The sequence below is a fragment of the Hyla sarda genome, chromosome 13, assembly GCF_029499605.1.
Source record: "Hyla sarda isolate aHylSar1 chromosome 13, aHylSar1.hap1, whole genome shotgun sequence".
NCBI classification, from domain to species: domain Eukaryota; kingdom Metazoa; phylum Chordata; class Amphibia; order Anura; family Hylidae; genus Hyla; species Hyla sarda.
This window is the reverse complement of record NC_079201.1, coordinates 32015134-32037397: the sequence shown is the minus strand read 5'-3', so window position 1 is coordinate 32037397 and position 22264 is coordinate 32015134. Positions and strand designations below refer to the sequence as shown.

General features: G+C 44.7%; 1 protein-coding gene across 2 annotated transcripts in view; it reads left to right on the top strand.

Annotated features, from left to right (window-relative positions):
- CYTH1 (cytohesin 1) overlaps nucleotides 1–19981 on the top strand; it is a 62631-nt gene extending 42650 nt beyond the window's left edge. For both annotated transcript variants that reach the window (XM_056549895.1, XM_056549896.1), the window contains 4 exons: nucleotides 6963–7041; nucleotides 11743–11814; nucleotides 14530–14684; nucleotides 18552–19981. In XM_056549895.1, coding sequence (XP_056405870.1) covers nucleotides 6963–7041; nucleotides 11743–11814; nucleotides 14530–14684; nucleotides 18552–18630 — 385 coding nt within the window. In that variant the 3' untranslated portion in view covers nucleotides 18631–19981. The remainder of the gene's footprint in view (nucleotides 1–6962; nucleotides 7042–11742; nucleotides 11815–14529; nucleotides 14685–18551) is intronic.
- Nucleotides 19982–22264: the final 2283 nt, after the last annotated feature.

Here is a 22264-nt window from a genome sequence, read left to right as displayed (position 1 = left end):
ACACAGATATTTGTCTACATTTTCAAATGAATTCTACATTTTAAGTGTTATTATAATTAAAGTGTACCTGTCATAATCAAAAACTTATATATAATGTAGAAAATAACATATGTATATTTGTAATATACATTGGTTAAAAATGTGTATATTTTTGTCCCTGCAGCTATTGTCTGTGTGTGTCTCTGTGAGGAGAACAAATACAGGAACTATGGGTAGACAAGCAGGGCTCTGTGCAGTGAGGACAAGCAGGGCTCTGTGCAGTGAGGACAAGCAGGGCTCTGTGCAGTGAGGACAAGCAGGTCTCTGTGCAGTGAGGACAAGCAGGGCTCTGTGCAGTGAGGACAAGCAGGGCTCTGTGCAGTGAGGACAAGCAGGGCTCTGTGCAGTGAGGACAAGCAGGGCTCTGTGCAGTGAGGACAAGCAGGGCTCTGTGCAGTGAGGACAAGCAGGGCTCTGTGCAGTGAGGACAAGCAGGGCTCTGTGCAGTGAGGACAAGCAGGGCTCTGTGCAGTGAGGACAAGCAGGGCTCTGTGCAGTGAGGACAAGCAGGGCTCTGTGCAGTGAGGACAAGCAGGACTCTGTGCAGTGAGGACAAGCAGGGCTCTGTGCAGTGAGGACAAGCAGGGCTCTGTGCAGTGAGGACAAGCAGGGCTGTGTACACTGAGTTCAAGCGGGGCTCTGCGCACTGAGGACAAGCGGGGCTCTGCGCACTGAGGACAAGCGGGGCTCTGCGCACTGAGGACAAGCGGGGCTCTGCGCACTGAGGACAAGCGGGGCTCTGCGCACTGAGGACAAGCGGGGCTCTGCGCACTGAGGACAAGCGGGGCTCTGCGCACTGAGGACAAGCGGGGCTCTGCGCACTGAGGACAAGCGGGGCTCTGCGCACTGAGGACAAGCGGGGCTCTGCGCACTGAGGACAAGCGGGGCTCTGCGCACTGAGGACAAGCGGGGCTCTGCGCACTGAGGACAAGCGGGGCTCTGCACACTGAGGACAAGCGGGGCTCTGTACACTGAGGACAAGCAGGGCTCTACACACGGAGGACAAGCGGGGCTCTGTGCACGGAGGACAAGCGGGGCCCTACTTGTCCCGCCCTCACTTCCTGTATTTGGTCTCCTCACAGAGACACACGGGCGACAGCTGCAGGGACAGCATTTTTTTTTCACCCAAAAATATACAAATTTTTTAACCACAATATACATATGTTATCTACATTATATAAGAAGTTTTTGTTAATCACAGGTTGATTGGTAGGACAGGATGCAGGTGCTGAGACCCCCAGTGATTTTGGAATGAGCTGTGAACAGGAGCCCATTTTTTGCAGCAAGGAGGGTGACAGGTAGAGGAGTGTTCAGCTGAGCGTTTCTCCCTGCTCGTTCTAGGGATCGGTAGGGGTCTCAGCACCCAGATGACATGTAAAAAAAATATAATGTTTTAAATGATAGTAACACTTCAACATTGCAGAGGAAGTGTAAGTATGGAAAATGTCAGTGACACCAGGGTAAACTGTTCAACTAATATGGCATATGAATAAATATTCTTAATTCATATACAGAATAATGATGCATACTTAGACATAATTGACAAAGAGGTAGTGTGTGCATAGTCCTCCTAGCTTAATAGGTAGACACCTAATAAAAAGTCATAGTTGTTGGATTATGGCTCCCTGACTATACAGACCTCCCATTTCAGCACAAGTTCCATTATGAATCAGTCAACAGATCATGGACATACTGTTTTTGTACATCAGCAGTCTATTAGCGCTCATGGCTTTCTGCTACACACAAGTCATTGTATAAACCCCAACTCTTCAAAACTGTTGCTTCTCATTGCTCCTGTCCAGACATCCTGTACTAGTTGACAGAATGTGAAAACACTAGGGCTGACGCTCTAGTCAAGACAGGATGTACTGTAGCTATGCCTGGCAGTAACCAGGTTGTCTGTCTTTACCTTTTCCTGTTACACTGGGTTTCTGCATTTTCTTTTCAATACTATTATTATTTATGCAGTAAATATCTATACTAGCAGGCATTTGTTTTGTCTCTTATCGTGGGCAATTGCCTTTGTGATCAATCAGAAAAAATTGCTGCTTCTTACAATAACAAAGACTCCTGGCACTGCACTGTTTAATCATAGAAGAATCACATCAAGAAGTGCTCAAGCAATCTAGACTCTAGTGTAACACAAGCGTATGTGTTGCTCAAATGCCCATAATCATAGAACAGTAGCATCCATATCCAATAGAAGAATAGCCTGGAACTCACTGGTCTGCAGTGTACTAACGCTTAACACAAGGCAAGTGGGGAACGGAACAAACAAGGCAAGGGTGTCGTAAGGCAACAGCCGTTTCCTAACACAAAACGGCTGTTGCCTTACGACACCCCTGTCTTGTCTGTTCCTTTTCCTTCATGCCTTGTGTTATGCGTTAGTAAACAAAATAAAAGTAGATTACTCGGTCAGCTCCATTGGGGGACACAGAGACCGTGGGTATATGCTGCCACTAGGAGGCTGCCAAAAGAAAGTTGGTCTCTCCTGGCAGGATATACCCCGCCTACAGACTCTGAGCTAATCAGTTTTAGCTTAGTGTCACAGGTGTTTAATGGCTGGCTGAAAACTTCGATAGGTAAGTTTTTTTTCTTTTCTCCAAGGCAGGGTGAGTATTTCCCCCCCATCCCCCCACCCCTCCTCTTCTCCTGGGTTATATCTTTATTCGAATTCTGAACTTCTTTAGTCCCCCTGTTTTGGGCCCATCCCTTCACTGTATAGGGACCTGTTTCTCCTGCTCGGCCATCCTATGTCAGGGGTTCCCTATCTGTTCCCAGGGCCAACTTTTCTAGTGCTTCCCAGGAACCGCAACTCTGCAGTTTTTTGTATATTCACAGGCACTTCTTCCCTGACGGCTGCGCTATAAGCGTGTGGCCGACAGTTACTTTCACTTCACGCACGGCCAGCAGTTAGTGAGTGATACACTCTCTCTGTTGGCTGAGCTACACTCGCACAGCCGACAGTTCCTTTTCGACCACCTCCACGGTGAGGCAACAGGTGTGTCGGGGGTCACTAATTGTTGTCGCTGCTGCGGCCTAATCGCGGGTTTAGCTCCACCCATTCCCTGCTGGGCAGGCTTTTCGGCAGGGGTCCGGCCCCTTCTCCCTACCGTCCTATTACTGCACAGCTCTGTCTCTCTCTGTCTCTATCTCTGTCTCTCTCTCCAATGGTCTGCACCGCCTGCTGTGGATTCTCTGGTTTCCTGTCTGCCAAAATCGACTTCTCTACCATTGGCGGATGCGGCCTCCTTTTAAGGATCCGGTGGACAAGAGGATTGAGAATCTGGCCAAGTTTGCCTTTGAGGCGGTGGGTTCATCCTTGCTTCCTGCCTTTGCTTCTGCCTTTGCTTCTGCTTGGGTGTCCAAAGCCCTTTCTATTTTGGCTTCCCAGCTCCACCAGGGCATTTTGTCTGGGGCCCCTTTGGAAGATTTGCACTCCAACTCTCCAATGCTGGAGACTAATAGTGCTCTGCTTCCATGCAGTCCGCCCGCTGTCCGGCTTTTGCCACATGTAATCTGGTGGCGATTCGTCGCTCCATGTGGCTGAAGGCTTGGGACGCTGATGCCGCTTCTTAAGTCTTTCACGGAACTTCCTTTCTCCGTGACCCGGCTCTTCGGAAAACGCCTGGACAAAATGATCTCAGAGGCTACTGGAGGTAAGAGCTCCTTACTGCCGCAGAACAAGTCCCGCGATGTCGTTTCCAACGGCTATCGAATAGTTTGCTTCCTTTCCAAGAGACTGCTTTTTTTCTTTCTCGACCTCCTTTGCTTCGTCCTAGCCACGGCCCCAAGGGTCTTCTCCAAGGTCCTGCCAGCTGTTATCGCGATCCTTTCAGCCCGGGGTGTGTTTCTGATCCCTTACCTGGACAACCTGCTGATCAAGGCTCCTACCAGGGACCAGAATTAGGAGAGTCTCCTCCTCACTCTTTAGACCTTGTCTCGTTTCGGCTGGGTAATCAACTAGGGAAAGTCAAACCTGACTCCCACCCAGTCTCTGATCTTTTTGAGAGTCCAGTTCGACACGGCGGCTGCCCTGGTCCAGCTTCCGCCAGACAAGCACCGTTCTCTATCAGCAGGAATTCACCTTCTCCGTTGTCCCGTTCCAGTTTCCATTCGATTCAAGTCCTGGGTCGGATGGGCGACCATGGAAGCCGTCCCCTTTGCCCAGCTTCATTATCGCCCTCTTCAGCTGGCCATTCTGTCCCGGTTGGCCAAGTCTCCACTTTCCCTCGATCGCAGGATTCTTCTCCAACCCCCCCCCCCCCCCCCCCCCAGGATTTGCCAGTCCCTCCGGTGGTGGCTTCAGTCTCCCTTTCTTCAGCAGGGACGGTCCTTCCTGTCCCTTCACGCAGGTCATCACGATGGATGCCAGCGCTTGGGGGGGGTTGGAGTCTTCCGGGATCGGATGGTCCAGGGCCATTGGTCCTCTCAGGAAGCTCTTCTCCCCATCAACATTCTGGGACTCCAGGCAATTTACCTTTTGCCTCCTCCTCCATTGGGAGCGACTACTCCAGAACCATCCTGTTCGTGTCCAGTCGGACAACTCCACGGCTGTGGCGTATGTCAATCGCCAGGGCGGCACTCGCAGCCCTGCGGCGATGTCCGAGGTCTCCAGGATCCTGCTCTGGGTGGAACTCAGAGTTCCCTCCATCTTGGCGATTCACATTCCGGGAGTGGACAATTGGGAGGCAGACTCCTCTGCCGACCCAGGCAAGTGGTCTCTTCATCCGGAGGTGTTCGCGGTCTCCCAGTGCGTCCCGACCTGCTCTCTCAGGGTCCCCTTTGCCACCCCAGTTTACTGTCTCTGCATTTGAAGGCATGGCTGTTGAAACCGCGGTTCTGAGGCACAGAGGGTTCTCTCTCCAAGTGATCCGCACAATGATTAGGGCTCGTAAGCCCTCCTCTGCAAAGATTTATCACCGTACTTGGTTGTCTTACTTTCCCTGGTGTGAATCTCAATCATTCTCTCCAGTTGTCTTCTCCTTCCCGCACCTTCTTTCCTTTTTACAATCTGGACTGGAGCAACGTTTAGCTCTCAGTTCCCTTAAGGGTCAGGTGTTCGCTCTCTCCATCTTTCAGCGCCCCCTGGCATCCGATCCTCACATTCACACTACAGATCCCCTACTGCCCCGTAGGATCTGAATCTGGTGCTCAGTGGCAGTGCCTTACAAGGTGCTCCCTTTGAACCTCTCTGGGACATTCCTATTCACGTCCTTTCCTTGAAGGTGGCCTTTCTTATTGCGGTCACTTCCATCCGGAGGGTTTCACCTAAATGTGGATATTGTCCTTCCGTCCTTCTGCCCTACTCCTTCCCATCCCAGGGAGCATTTACTTCACTGTCTTGACGTGATTCGGGCTGTTCTGACCTACTTTTCGGTCACGTCATCCTTTCGACAGTGTGACTCTTTCTTTGTGCTTCCAGAGGGTCATCGTAAGGGACTTCCTGCTTCTAAGGTGAGCATTTCCCGTTGGATCTGTTCTACCATCTCAAAAGCCTACCGCTGCATAGGGAAGACTCCGCCTTTCCGGGTCTCGGCTCATTCCACTTGATCCGTCAGAGCCTCCTGGGCACTTCACAATAGGGCCTCGGCCTTACAAGTCTGTTAGGCAGAGAAAAAGAAAAAAAAGGAGGGCAGCGCCTCGTATAATCCTGCAGCTGCACAGGGAATCTGGTGAGCAGCTGTCTTGGAGACTCTCACCTGATGAATTCAGAAAATGGTCACACAACCCCTGGCAGCGGGGTGATCTTTAGGAATGGCAGGCCGATGGAGCTTAACCGGAGGCTCTGGCAGGAGGTCCGGTGACACGATATGCAGAGAAGCAAGAAAAAAGGGGCTCCAAGCAAGGGCGCTATTCCATATGACATATATTGAATAGATTTCAAATAAATAAAATAAAATAAAATGATGACTCGATGGATTAAGCAGAACTTATACTTTATTTGATAAAAGTAGTCTGCATGTACAACCATGGGCAAGATGCGTTTCGGGTAGAATATTACCCATTCTCAATTGCAACTGAGAGATGGCAATATTCTACCCGAAACGCGTCTTGCCCATGGTTGTACATGCAGACTACTTTTATCAAATAAAGTATAAGTTCTGCTTAATCCATCGAGTCATCATTTTATTTTATTTATTTGAAATCTATTCAATATATGCCATATGGAATAGCGCCCTTGCTTGGAGCCCCTTTTTTCTTGCTTCTCTGCAAGTCTGTTAGGCGGCCACCTGGTCGTCCTTGCACACTTTTACAAAATTTTACCAGGTACACACTTTTGTGTCCACTGATGCCGGCTTGGGTCGCAAAGTGTTGCAGGCGGCTGTGGCCCAGCCTTCCTTCTAAGTTGTTGATTTCTTTCTGACCGAGAAAAGTAGATTTTTTTTCTGATTACCATAAAATCTCTCTCTCGGAGGATCCATTGGGGGACACAGCACCCATTTGTTCTGGTGTCTTTTGGTTCACTTGTCTGTCCGGGGGTTAGTTCCGGTTATTTTTTGTCTGCAGTTAGGTCGGACAGTTGCTCGTTTTCTTTCCCGGTCAGTCCTCTTCTGCTTTGAGACTAAACTGATTAGCTCAGGGTCTGTAGGCAGGGTATATCCTGCCAGGAGGGGCCGACTTTCTTTTGTTGCCTAGTGTCAGCTTCCTAGTGGCAGCAGCATATACCCACGGTCTCTGTGTCCCCCAATGGATCCTCCGAGAAAGAAATTTTATGGTAAGCATAAAAAAAAATTTACTTTTTTACTGCAGACATGCCACGCTATTCTTTTTAGATACAGAAAACATTGCCACTTATCACTTCATGTCCAAGGTCACATGCATTGCTGACTGCTAAAACCTGAACCCTGTGGGATTTTTTGTTTGTTTTTGTTAATAACAAAAAATAATTTTGCAGTTGATGTCTTCCTATTTTCGCTTGCAGGTGGTCGGGTTAAGACTTGGAAAAGGCGTTGGTTTATTTTGACAGACAACTGTCTGTACTATTTTGAGTATACAACGGTGAGTGGAATCTGTGTCAATGTGATCACTTACAAGAAGTATGGACTAGTTTGCATGCACATGTAAAATCTTTGGAAAAGCCCTTTAAATCGGCCTGTGAACATCAATGGCCTAGCCTCCTAATAGGTAGTCAGTGTAGCCTCCTAATAGGTAGTCACCCGCCTATTGGACCTTTTCAATAGTGGATATGAAACTATTCCTCACAACTTTAGAGAGGGAAGAAGGCGCCTTATGTGCGGGATCAACAGATCTTGTGAGTGGGGGGAAGGGAAGTAATCCCAAGCTGCTTACCAAAGTTGGTTGTGCGCCCACACACAACAATGTCTAGCGTGAAGTGTATAAGTCGGTCTACTGCAGCCCTCCTTAGTAGAGTAGAAACGAGGATGAAATGACCATAAAGGCAGGAGTTTTGTCCGGCGCAGAAAGGAACCGTCAGGATAAAATCAAGAGATTTATTGAATGCAACGCATTTCGCTGCGCATGCGCAGCTTCTTCAGACATGCCTGAAGAAGCTGCGCATGCGCAGCGAAACGTGTTGCATTCAATAAATCCCTTGATTTTATCCTGCCTCCTGACGGTTCCTTTCTGCGCCGGACAAAACTCCTGCTTTTATGGTCATTTCATCCTCGTTTCTTCACAACTTTAGAGGAAGGAAAGTTTATATAGAATAAAATAAAAGTGCTTAACAGTAAACCCACAGCCCTTCTTAAGTTTGACTGGAAAAGGTTAAACTAGAGACCTTTTTAAGAGTACAGAATGAGTTTTCTGAGTCACTGTCTGTCAGAGACATTTGCAAAACGTGTGATTTCCTGGCCTGATATGCAAGATCAGCTAAAAAGATGTTGAAATCACAGATGTCCGAACATGAACTCAGCTGTAAAGAATTTAGGAAGCTTGCCTTTTCAGAAGAACTTGCAAAAAAACCATGGTTACAAATTCAGAACTATAGAGGGGAAAAACACAGACAGTGACTTTTAGCATATGAGTGAATTGGGTCTAGTTCCCATTTGCAAAGCTGCAAGTTTCATTGTTACTAGTTACATGACAGTCTAAGTCTGCCTAGCTGTCGATGGACACTTGGGGTCCATGCACACTACTAATATTCCAATGGACCTCCAAAGCATTCTGCTGCTCGATGCACGCTACGGAAGTTCTGTAGCAGAACTTCAGACACAGATCCAGATTTTGCCAAAAGAAGGAACATGTTCTTTTCTATTTCTATTCTTTTGGCGAAATCTGCAAGAAAATGCCCATTAGTCAGTGGGGCAGCTTGAATCAGCTTCCAGAATTAAAGGAGCGCTCCGGTGAAAACCTTTTTTCTTTTAAATCAACTGGTGGCAGAAAGTTAAACATATTTGTAAATTACTTCTATTAAAAAATCTTAATCCTTCCTGTACTTATTAGCTACTGAATACTACAGAGGAAATTATTTTCTTTTTTGAATGCTCTTTGATGACATCACGAGCACAGTTCTCTTTGCTGACGTTATTATAATAATAATAACGCTTTATTTCTTGTTGTCCTTAGGGGGATTTGAACCCAAGTCCCCAGCACTGCAAGGCAGCAGTGCTAACCACTGAGCTATCATGCTGCCCTTAGCATACATCTGCTATGCATGGTTGCTAAAATGGACAGAGATGTCAGCAGAGAGCACTGTGCTTGTGATGTCATCAATGTTCCAAAAAGAAAGGAATTTCCTCTGTAGCATTCAGCAGCTAATAAGTACTGGAAGGATTAAGATTTTTTAATAGAAGTAATTTACAAATATGTTTAACTTTCTGCCACCAGTTGATTTAAAAGAAAAAAGGTTTTCACCGGAGTACCCCTTTAAGAGATGAAATTCTTTGCCTAATTTCCATGTGCATGGGCCCTTAAAGGGGTACTCTCACGTCAAGTGTAAAAAAAAAAAATATTATATATACACACACACACTGCAGAAGGAAGCATACAGGATTCCTTACCTGTCTGCTTCAGTTCTTAAACCAGAAATCAGTTTATTGTATGGATTTTAGTTCTATCCCCTTTCATGTCCTCTCAATACTTCATGTTTGAGCAGTTGCTTAGTACAACAATTCCCAAAATGCATTGCTTTCCCTAAGCTTTTCATCACAGTCCTCCCACAGCACACCTGCTGGTTCCCAGCCCGGAGCTGCTGCAGAGCATTGCACACAGGAACAAGATAAGTTTTGTGTAGCTTCATTTCCGTCTGTTCCTCTGCCTGTGGCATAGGTCTATGTGTATATGACAGGGAGATGGGGGTGTAGGCTGTAGGGGCTAGTCACAGGTGGTGACATCGCTCAGGCGAGCCTCCTGAGACAGCAGAGGATGATACATTGTTGAGGGAGTGAAAGGACTGCACAACTTCCTGTCAGGGGCAATTCAAGCAAAAAACATGCTGAAGCCAGCACAATTAGTGATAACATTATACAGTGATCCCTCAACTTACAATGGCCTCAACATACAATAGTTGATCTTTCCTGGACCATTGTAACTTGAAACCAGACTCAACATACAATGCTACAGACAGTCCAGATCTGGGAAATGTGTCACAACTGGTGGAACTGACCAATCAGAATGGACATTCACTGGTAAAACCCCTGTATTACTGAAGTACATGCACTGACTGGTTGTCTGGTAGCGCCCCCTACAGTACAGGGAGGTATTACATGTTCTGTACTCTTTACCTGTCCCAGGGTAGCTGCTTCTTTGGACACCAGGTGAGGGCGACTCCATGTTACATTTTTGGGACACACTGTGTACTCTACAGGCCCCCGAAGAAGCTCCTGTCCTCTACATAGACCAGTGTTTTCCCAAGCAGGCTACCCCCAGCTGTTGCAAAACTACAACGCCCAGCATGCCCGGACAGCCAAAGGCTGTCCGGGCATGCTGGTAGTTGCAGTTTAGCAACAGCTGGAGGCTCTCTGCTTGGTAAACACTGACATAGACAGTGATTACAGCTCCCAGCAGATCTGTCTTACTTTTATATGTAAGGACTTGTTTTATCTATATTAGTTATCTACTTATTTTTCTTTAATTCTCACATTTTCCTATTTTTGGATGACATTTTGGTTCCTTTAGAACCAATTACCAGGTTTCCATAGAGTTCTGGTCTCATCATACAATGGTTTCAACATACAATGGTCGCCCTGGAACCAATTCATATTGTAACTTGAGAGATCACTGTATTTTATTATCTCCCATGGGAACAAAAAGGAAAAACGATTCCTGCCCTGAAAAAGCTATGATTCATCTTTTATTATGGCAACTTTATGCAGGCACCAGGTATTAAACACAGACGCATACACTCGATAAAGTAAGTTATGCTAAATGTCTTTAGGCCATTTGCTAGGTTTCTTGTACCTGCACGAAGTTGCCACAATATAGAGGAGTCCTTTCTTTTAAAGAGGTACATGCCATGATTTGTTCTTTCTTTTGGCTTTATTGATCAATCTATCTAGTGTTCTGCCATCACATACTACGTTGAGTACTGTTATCTATGTTTACATTTAGTACTTTTTTTTTTTTTGCTACTCGTGAACCCTTAAAGGACATCTGCAGCGTTACAAACACTTATCCCCTATCCTCAAGATATGGGATAAGTGTTTGATCGTGAGGGGTCCGAATGCTGGGGCCCCCGGCAATCTCCTGTACGGGGCTGCGGCTCTCCCATGCAGGGGGCGTGCCAGCCGCAGCATGACGTTGCAGCCGCCAAGCCTCCTCCATACATCTCTATGGGAGAGGCGGGGAGGCAGCATTCGTGTCTCCCTGCATCCCCTATAGAACTGTATGGGGACGGGGAGGAGACGGGGCGTCACCGTCGACCTCTAGGTCGACGCTATGCGCCTTAGCGCTCACCAAGAGCGCTAATGGCGGCGCCCCGTTAGGGAGATCGGGCGGGGGGTCCCAGCGGTCGGACCCCCCGCAATCAAACACTTATCCCCTATCCTGTGCATAGGGGATAAGTGTAATGCCGCTGCAATTGTCCTTTAAGGATTCCATAGGCAATAATGTAAACTGACCAGCTTGTTTATCCAGATGACAGATGTGCACCATGCAAGCCACAGCAAGTCTATTCATAGTTTGTCAATTGCCGTGATGTTTCTAGAAGGGCATTCCAGATACTTTACTGTAAATGGACTGAGGCCCCTATTTTATGAGTTAATTTGAAACCTTACAAAAACAAGCAGGGTTTTATTTACAGCTCATGCTGCCCTAGGCATCACGGTGATTCCACACGTGGCAGAATTTTGTTTTGCAGATTTTATCTTAAATATGCAGCAGAGAAACGTGTATCGTGCACATTTTATCACAGACTTCACCTCTATCAACTACAACTCCACAACATAACGAGTGTGTTGCCTGTGCAGATCTGCAATAATACTAACCGGCCAATGGGCCAATGGTTCTGGTTGTTCCTTTTGCTATATCATTTCCTTTGTAGCAATTTATCACTCACGCCTCGATCACCCGAATTCAGTCCCTATCCTCCCTATTGGAGGAAATGCTCATTCCACATGTGGTATTAAGCGCATTTATCTGACATGTATAGCCATCTTAAGACACTGATAATCGTGGGTTTTAAAATACCACAGACTATTAAGTTCTATTTACACCCATGTAAAATGTAATCTAGAGTACTAAGGCTGTTTTTAAAATCTACGCATAGTGATTTATCTACATCTAAATTGTTCATTCTTGCAGGACAAGGAGCCTCGGGGGATTATACCTTTAGAAAACCTGAGCATCAGGGAGGTTGAAGATTCAAAGAAGCCTGTAAGTACTTATTTATAAATTTTTTTGTTTAAAGATGCATTTCATTTATTTATTTTTTATTTTTGCCAATATCATGCACACTCAACCACCTCACTAGTCCTGCAGCGCCATTTATTTTATTCCAGCGCAGTTGTATTCATGTGTTTTATTACTCGAATTTGAGTTTGCCTCTCTAAATCTTCCAATGCCAAATTATTTCTAATGAAACCAGAGACATCTCCCGTTTTGGAGCCTAGATTTCTATGGGTTCTGTATTAAGAATCTAAACAAGACAATGTGCGTGAAATCCTTAGTCCGCACTTCCTTACAAATGTGAGAGAAATATGCAGGTTTACATCTGCTGTAATGGCAACGCTTAAAGGGGTACTCTAAGATGTCTGATCTCTGGGGACCCCCGCGATCTCTCCTGCAGCACCCCCGTCATGACACTCCGTCCCCTGCATCACCCGTCATCAGCCTCAGAGCAATCCTCTATCTGTGCAACTGAGAAACCGGGGTGCTGCAGAAGAGATCGGTCCCCAGCAGCGAGACCCCCGCGATCAGACATCTTATCCCCCTATCCTTTGGATAGGGAATAAGATGTCTAGGGCGGAGTACCCCGACCAGCATGCCTCCAGCTGTTAAAAAACGAACACTCTCAGCATTCCCACACAGCAAAAGGCATCCTGGGCATCCTGGGAGTTGTAGTTTTATGACAGCTGGAGGCACACTGGTTGGGAAACACTGGTTAAGCAAACACAGAAATCCAGTAGCACCCTCTAGAGGATAATACTAATTTACCAAAGTAATTCAGTAATTTTACAATCATTTTAAATTGTATTATTCTATTTTGCTTGTCCAGTATTAGAAAGACATGACATGTTTTTTTTTCCCCAAAAAATATTGCTACACCTGCACACAGGTTGTGTGTGGTCATTGAGCACAGCTCCATTGCCTTAAACACATGGATGGTAATAGCTCTATTTCTGGTCAAAAGCAACCATTCTATTATAATCCTGTCAAGAAGAACTCTAAAAGGAGCCCTATGCATATAAGTACCTGTCACCAAATAAAACTTTTAATAGTGTTCCTTGTGTAAGTAGCAGACACTTTCCCATTCACTTGCTTTTAAAATTATTAACATAAATATGTTTAAAATGTAATATAAAAAACAGCCACTAGGTGGCTCTGTTCTGCTCCCCTGCCACAATTAATACAGTCAGTTTGGTCTCCTCCCAGCCTGGCAGGAGTCCAAACTCAGGAAGTGCTTCTCTGCACTGAGTGTGATTGCAAGCTGCACAGACTGACAGCTGCAGGAGAGCCTCTCTGATAGCAACACAGACTGACAGCTGCAGGAGAGCCTCTCTGATAGCAACACAGACTGACAGCTGCAGGAGAGCCTCTCTGATAGCAACACAGACTGACAGCTGCAGGAGAGCCTCTCTGATAGCAACACAGACTGAAACCTGCACAGAGCCTGAGGTCTTCTATTCATCACAGTACGTGAGGGTGGAAGTGGTCCCCCAGCAGGCTTCAGTGATGTCTTGCCTGCTGGGAAATTGCACTGAAGAAAGGTATGATACACAGCTTTTTAAAGCTCTGCAGTTTTTGAGCTAAAGCCAGAAGTTTATTCAAAAGAAATAGGAAATATAAAGGAAGGACTTATACTTCTCCTTTCTACTGGTTCCACTTCTGGCTTTGGCTCAAAAACTGCATTGGCAGTAAAGTAACCCCCCGACCTACGATGGCCCCGACATATGATAAAATCGACATACGATGGCCTCTCAGAGCATCGACATACGATGCTTTTATATGTCGGGGCCATCGCATTAACTGCTATCCGACAGCGCAAAATGCTTAAGCTGCTGTCGGATAGCAGTTTAAGCATCCCTGGCAGGTTCACTTACCTATTCCCGCTGCTCCGGGGCCACTTCGCGATCCTCCGGTGTCTTGCGCATCTTCTCCAGGGTCCGGGCCTTGCTTTCCGGCGTCGTTATTACGTCACTACGCACGCCGCGCCGGCGCAGCAGCTTAATAACGTCACCAGAAAGCGAGGCCCGGACCCTGCAGAAGATGCGCAAGACACCGCAGGATCGCGAAGAAGACACCGGAGCAGCGGGACAGCATCGGGAGCCCCTGGAACAGCAGCGGGAGCGGTGAGGACCTGGTCCGGAGCGGCGGGGACAGGTAAGTACAGCTTCCTATACTTTACATTGCACGGATCCCTCAACATACGATGGATTCGACAAACGATGGGTCGTTTGGAACGAATTACCATCGTATGTTGAGGGACCACTGTATTCCAAAAAACGCCAGGAAAAAAACCATGTGGAAACCTCGCCTTAAGGTAGCGATTCACATGGGGCTCCTTAATGTTACAGCGGTTTCAATGGATATAAGAAATAGGTCAGCACTACCCACTATAATCCATCTGGCTCATACTTCTTATAATAAGTCTCACTTTCTATTGTTTTTAATGCCTCATGTTTGTAATGTAGTTTCTTTTTTTGTGTTGTAACGTTACTCATTCTTGCTTATTGTGGCTTTACATACTTTTTCTTAACTTCTCGCCTTCAGTGCGTGCAGATGAAACGAAGGGCACAACATAGCATGTTGCATTGCACCCCAAATAGTACACGCTCTTGTATGTGAAGTAGAAATGACACATGACAGTCTTGTACTTTTCCTTAGCTCTGCCATGCACATCTTCATTTCTGACCTTTTTGTTCGTTCTAGAACTGTTTTGAGCTGTTTATACCAGATAACAAAGACCAGGTTATCAAGGCGTGCAAGACTGAGGCTGATGGAAGAGTCGTAGAAGGAAATCACACAGTGTATCGGATCTCCGCACCGACACCTGAAGAGAAGGAGGAGTGGATGAAAAGTATAAAGTGAGTGCCAGTATAAATTGTTAGTTTATCAGACTTATGAGGGCTTGTTCTTCATGGCACTTTTATATTTATTTCACATTACATTTTGCGGTAAATTAAAGAGTTGTAATGTGAAATTGAAAAAAAATTATAATAATACACAATTCTGCAACTTTTGAGAAGTTCCATTTCTATGACAGTCACCTTGGGTTAAAATGGATGAATTAACTTTATTCCATGGGTCAGTATGATTACAACAATACCCAATTCATATAGTTTTTTAATCGTTTTACTAGATAAAATAAATAAATAAATACATAAAAAGGTAAAGAATATGTAAAGCGATTTTTTGTTTTCTATGCAGCTGTGTAAGGTCTCATTTTATGGCAGGATGTAATAGCCACAGAGGCCTTCAGAAAAGACAACATTCAGCACTTTAAGATTGCATTAAAGGGGTACTCCGGTGAAAACCTTTTTTCTTTTAAATCAACTGGTGGCAGAAAGTTAAACAGATTTGTAAATTACTTCTATTAAAAAAATCTTAATCCTTCCTGTACTTATTAGCTGCTGAATACTACAGAGGAAATTCTTTTCTTTTTGGAATGCTCTCTGATGACATCACGACCACAGTTCTCTCTGCTGACATTATAATAATAATAACTCTTTATTGTTGTCCTTAGTGGGATTTGAACCCAAGGCCCCAGCACTGCAAGGCAGTAGTGCTAACCACTGAACCATGCTGCCCTTAGCATACATCTGCTATGCACGGTTGCTAAAATGGACAGAGATGTCAGCAGAGAGCACTGTGCTCGTGATGTCATCAGTGTTCCAAAAAGAAAGGAATTTCCTCTGTAGGATTCAGCAACTAATAAGTACTGGAAGGATTAAGATTTTTTAAAAGAAGTAATTTACAAATATGTTTAACTTTCTGCCACTAGTTGATTTAAAAGAAAAAAGGTTTTCACCGGAGTACCCCTTTAAAGGGGCACAGCACTTGGCTTGTAATCTCCTAGATGCCACAGACTTTATTGACCCTGACTTCTAGGGGATTAAACAACTGGCATTAGTGATTTCTGCTGCTGACTGGTGTCTGCTGCATAACTGGGTGGGGTGGGCTCAGCTTCTGAGCCTGTGCCACACTATGTTAATGTTGCATGCTATAGATTTACATAATGTGGGTGTTAGCAGGTTAAAGAGGTTATCCCACTAAAAACATAATCTATTCACAGGATCTGTGATACATCTGCTGGTGGATGATTTACACAGTACAGTACTATACATTGCATGTGGGTAGAAGGGGAGAAGGAGTTATTGATGCACTGGGTTTCCAAGGTGCTATGTGAGCAGAAATCAAAAGCAGCTGCAGCACAGCAAGGAAGGGGTTACATTAAGCACTGAACTGAAATGAGAGGGAAACCTTAAATACTTTTTAAGTATAACATCAATCCTCTAAAAGAAGCAGGCTCAAAAATTGCAGGGAAGTGAGACACCAGGTGGCCAAGACTTCATGGCTTTTATTCTTGAGTAAAAAGTCCAAAAATATAAAAAGATATAAAACATCCCCAGATAGAAGAAATTAGCCAAAAAGCCTGACATACATAAGGCCATCCAACACCGTAAAAAATCCACCTCAACTTACTACTTATGTCTGTATGTTCCCTTGGACCCTCATCAAGCAGTAACTTATCTGTTCTGGGGATAGGTGATTACAAAAAGTTTTCCAAATTTGAAACATGTGAAAGGAAAGAGGGGGGGGGGCTGTAGGAGTTGAAGGACTGGTGCTTTGGCTTCTTTATAGTCACCAGTTAAGCAGCTCAGACCGCAAGCAGCATAAAACTGGTGCAGGCAGGATTTCCCTGCACACTATGATTTACTTTTTAATATCCAGGCCTTGTAAAAAAATAAAAATAAAAAAAAGCCACTGGGACTCGTGTAAGTAGTCATTGGGGTGGGTCCCGACAGCTTCTACCTGCCCTACACTAAGTGACGTGTCTCTCTATACACAGACTACTTACCGAGGTCCTGGCAGCTTTTTTAAACTCCGCTTTTTCTGAAGTGTTCAAGCATTTTTGAGTAAATAATAGTGTGGCGGGATCACGCTGCCTGCACCTGTTTCATGCTGCCTGTGGTTTGGGCAGCAAAAAACTAGTGACAGTTTCCCTTTCAGTTCCTAGTATTTTCTTGTAATTCCAAGAAGTAATTTGAAAGCTAAGCTGTATTGTCAGTCAATATCAAATGTGAAAGTAGGCATGCAAGACTGTCGCACATGAGTATGGTATAAGATACAGCATAAATAGAGGAGAAAGGGATGCATAGGCCCCAGTACTCATAACTACTGTATATACATTGTTTGCACAAGGGAAAGAAAAGAATATAAATAGTAACAGTTTGTAAGGTTGAAAAAATGATGAGTCCATAGAGTTCATCCTATAACCCTACTGTGTTGATCCAGAGGAAGGAAAAAAAAACCCTATGAGGCTGATGCCAATTGCCCCATGACAGAGGATAAATTCCTTCCTGACTCCAATATGGCATCAGAATAAATCCCTGGATCAACGTTCTATCTCCATAAATCTAAGTTCCCAAATGTACTTATGGATGCCAAGTACTTAGTGTCTAGATTCCACACAAGGCTTACTTTCAATAATTGTATCTAGCAAGGTGTATTCACCTGCTTAAGTGTATTGCACTGTAATATAGAGAATGAACTAGAAGTTACACCCCCCACCACCACTTTGGGGTTTTATTGTTAAAGGGGTACTCCATTTAAAGAAAAAAAAAAAACTTATCCCCTATCCAAAGGGTACGTTTTTGCTCTTTTACGCAGTTTTAATTGTGCAAAATGAATCCTATTCTTGCACGGCGTAGGATGACTTTGTGCATTTTTGTAAATGCACCGGTTTGCTGTGTGGTTATACCACCAATTGAGTCACAGCAAAAAATAGTGTAACTTTTTAAAAAGTTGAATATAATTTAGTCTTAAAGGGGTACTCCGCTGCTCAGCGTTTGGGAAAAAAACTGTTCCGAATGCTGGAGTCGGGAGCTCGTGACGTCATAGCCCCGCCCCCCATGATGTCACGCCCGCCCCCTCAATGCAAGTCTATGGGAGGGGCTGCAGCGATGTTCCACCTCGTCTGATGATACGCTGAGTGAAGTGTCATGTAACGGTCCCAGGTCGGCGTGGCCGCAGGATAAGATCAGCGCAATCATATGTGTTGGGCCCCAGAATGCGGAAGAACGATATCTGCGCACAAAGGGAGCGGCGGAAGGTGACTTAATTTATTTAAGTCGCCTTCCACTGGTTGATTATTTTCCTTTTTGCAGCTCGGGCAAAATGGAGAGAGGGTACTCCGGAGGAAAACTTTTTTTTTTTTTTTAAATCAACTGGTGCCAGAAAGTTAAACAGATTTGTAAATTACTTCTGTTTAAAAAAAAATCTTTACCCCTCCAGTACTTATTAGCAGCTGTATACTATAGAGGAAATTCTTTTCTTTTTGAATTAATTTTTTGTCTTGTCCACAGTGCTCTCTGCTGACACCTGATGCCAGTCTCAGGAACTGTCCAGAGCAGGAGAAAATCCCCATAGCAAACCTATGCTACTCTGGACAGTTCCTGACACGGACAGAGTGGACAAGACAAAAAAAAGAAATTAAAAAGAAAAGAATTTCCACTGTGGTATACAGCTGCTAAAAAGTACTGGAAGGGTAAATATTTTTTTAATTGAAGTAATTTACAAATCTGTTTAACTTTCTGGCACCAGTTCAATGAAAAAAAAAAAAGTTTTCCACCGGAGTACCCCTTTAAGTTAGTTTTTAATGTGAGTCTACGAGAGGAAATTGTCTTAAGTTTCGGTTTTGATCATGTTTCCTCTTCTTATTCTCCATACAGAGCTGCAATAAGCAGGGACCCATTTTATGAAATGCTGGCTGCCCGAAAGAAGAAAGTTTCCTCTACTAGGAGACACTGAATAATCTTTTGTAAAGCAGAAAATCTACGGTACACCATGCAAAGAGGTTTTTATGTATTTCCTGACTGCCTTGACCTGGAATAGCACCATTATGTGCCTTTTTTATTACCTATTTATTAATGCCAAGTGTTTTCATGTTCTATGTAATGCTGGTACTGTTTCAGTATGTGTATATAGTACGATAATTTATCAACACAGAAGAGGTTTTACTTGGTTCAGTGCAATACCCTTCTCTTTATGAAATAAACTGCACGCTACAAGAATCCTATACCATAATGCAGTGTTCCCCAACCAGGGTGCCTCCTGCTATTGTAAAACTACAACTCCCATCATGCCCGGACAGCCTTGGTCAGTCCACGAGTGAAGCAGAAACGATCCAAAAGAATCCCTCTCTAAATGGAATCACACAGAAGATATAAAGCAAAATTATTCTTTATTTACCAATGACGGGTTTCGGGTATTCACCCTTCCTCAGATGCCAATCTGAGGAAGGGTGAATCCCCAAAATGCGTCATTGATAAGTAAAGAACAATTTAGCTTTATATCATCTTCTGTGTGATTCCATTTGGAGAAGTTGTGCCTAGAGAGGGATTCTTTTGTATCGAATGTGCAGAAACTGACAAGACTCCGCCTACTCTACAACAAAGAGAGAAAAAGAATACACAATGCCGCGCACACCCAATAGTAAATATATCAAAAGTTTATTACAAATTCCCCAAAAATTACACAGCTTACAAAACACCTAAAATGCACAAAGGCCACTGCAGAAACGGGGGGGGCGCACCTGCTTGTCCCAGCATAAATATGCACCAGTCACAATAGCCTATTTTATAGATAATACGATGTAATGCAATCCTTACTCAAAGCAGTAGTACATATACAACCTGTATCTGGATTCTAGAATATACCATTATGAAACAAGGCTACGGACGACAGATGGAGGAGTATCCCAGGCAGGTGCCCCCCTAGACCCCACGCGTTACGTTGGCAACTTCCTCAGGGGTATTGTGACTCCGCCTACTAGCGGCCCTGGATAGTTGGGTGGTGCGTTGTCTATGCAGTACTTTGCTCTGGTCCTGGATGCTCTTGGTATTGCTTCAGTGCCCACTGAGCCCAGCATCTCATGACAGGTGCACTTCTTTTTTTAATCTTATAGTTTCATGGTCCTGTGTTTAACACTTCAAAGTGCAAACTGGCCTTTTGTTTCTACTTTACCTCTGAAGGCACTGAGGACAGAGGTTATAAGTTATGTTATGATATATATGTAACTTTAGTCATAATTTATAGCTAAAACTTAACTGCTGCTTTTCTCTCTGTAATAAATACATTAAATAAATAAAATAAATGATAAATCCGGTCTATTTTGTGGATAATTTAGTTTGTTGTAATTCTGAAATAAAGGCATCTATCCAGTGCAGCCTATTACCATTGTAAATCCCGAGGAAGATGAAAATCTCAAAAGGTAGAAATTAGGAGGAATCCGCGCCTCAGACATCTATGGGGATGGCATTGTCCACACAATCCTAGTGCCGACTGATTCAGTCAGCATTGGCCGCACTCGAAATCTTCGGCTGGATTTTATCGGTCCGGAAATTCCGTATTGCAAACCCAAGCTCACTGCCACATGCTTAAACTGGTTATTACTAGCAATCGAAGGGGGTCTCAGAATTAGGACCGCTACAGATCCTGTCATCAGTACTCTCTTCCTCCCCTCTGTACATTCCGTCTACCCTGATAACCCCCCTCCAGCCTTTATTTTTATTTTTTTACCCTTTTTGGCCCCTTTCTTAGGCTCACTGTGTGAGCTCTTGTGGTCGGGGGCGTTCCTCAGCAGGCGCAACGTCAGCTGGATCCCTGCAGGGTGAACATCCGCCCTCACTCGCACTATGGAGCGCAGCAGCCAATCACTGCAGGCTGTTCTCCCTCCACATGTGTATCACAGAGAGGAAGGGGGATCAGAGCAGACCTGCAGCGATTGGCTGCACACAGTGTTTGCGCTGCGCTACATGATTGACAGGGCAGAGAGCAAACTTTGTGTTTAGCTAATGTCCTGTCCGCACTTCCTGACTTTGGACTCGTGCACGACCGGCATGAGTCCAAAGTCAGGTCCCGTGCAGACAGAAAATGTGGCCAGCACTAGTGAAAAAAAAAAAAAAAAAAAAAAAAAAGAAAAATTGTGGAAATTCAATAAACAAGTATTTTAGACTTTTTTTCATTTATTTATAATTTTTATTATATTAAATAACAGTACAAAAAATCAAACAGTATCATTTACATAGAAAATGATCCCCTCTTATTGTCCCACCCATATATGCCTGTGTGGAGAAAAGAAAAAAAAAACACATACAAGTTTCCTACCACAATCCCCAAGTGGTCTCAAACTCTTTCCTTTTCTTAGAACCTACGATTCTCACCTTTTCAAACTTTATTTTATTAATGAACTCTTTCCACTCGCTAATGTTAGGTGCCCTCGACGCAAACCATGTACAAGAAATAAGGTATTTGGCCAAGATAGTCCGTTTTGGTATGAATTTTTTCAGCATGCCCATCACCATGCCACACCCGAGCACCACAGAATTTATATCCCATACAACCTTATAATTACATTTACTTTCCAGGAGTTCCCTGATGTGCCCCCAACAATCAGCCACCTTGGGGCATGTCCATACAAGATGGACAAAGTCGGCTCTACTTTGCCCACATTTCAGACAACTGTGATCACTTCTACATTTCATCTTCCATAAAGACACCGGGGAATAATACAATTGGTGTATGATTTTTAGTTGTAAAAATTTTTTTTATTTTTATTTGAGGAGCATTTCTTGACACCATCCCAAACAAACATTCTCCCACTCTCGCTCCTCAAATCTCACATTTACTTCTGCCCATTTCTTTTTAACTGTTTCTTGAACCACAGTACTTGATTCTTTAATTAGACCTCTATATATCCTTCTTAATGATTTCATTTGCCCTTGTGAAGCAGCTACAAAGGAGGTTAAATGGGCACTGTCACCAACTTTATTTTTTTGATATGTTGTACTTATGTACTACAACATATCTGTAATATATTTTAATTATTTTTTCTTTATCAGGGTGATTTTTACGTTTGAAAACCGGCCACTAGGGGTCTCCCACCTTGTGGTCGGCTGCAGCCACACCGTGCGCTGTCACGCCTGAATTCGGACCGATTGCGGCCGGGCAATCTGTCCTAATTCATTTACACTGCGCTCGCTCCCTGCCTGTCAATCAGACAGGCGGGAGCGAGCGCATTGGCTCCCCGGCCACTGGCTGGGAGGCCACTCCTCGCACATGTCGTCGCCGCCGCTGCCCCTGCACGCCCGCTGCTGGACTCAGCAGTATTAGTAAGTATGAGAGCGGGGTTTTGGGTTTCAGAACGGGGGGGGGGGGGGTGGTAGACGATGTGATGGAGGGGGAATGGGGTAGCGCCGCATGGCACTAATTTATAGTTCATCTACACAGGGTGCCTCCAGCTGTTTCACTACTACAACTACTGATTATAACGGGGTGCTGCGTGCAAGATGACCGGGGGTCCCCAGCGGCAGGGCCCCCGCGATCAGGCATCTTATCCCCTTATCCTTTGGATAGGGGACAAGATGTCTTAGCGCTGGAGTAC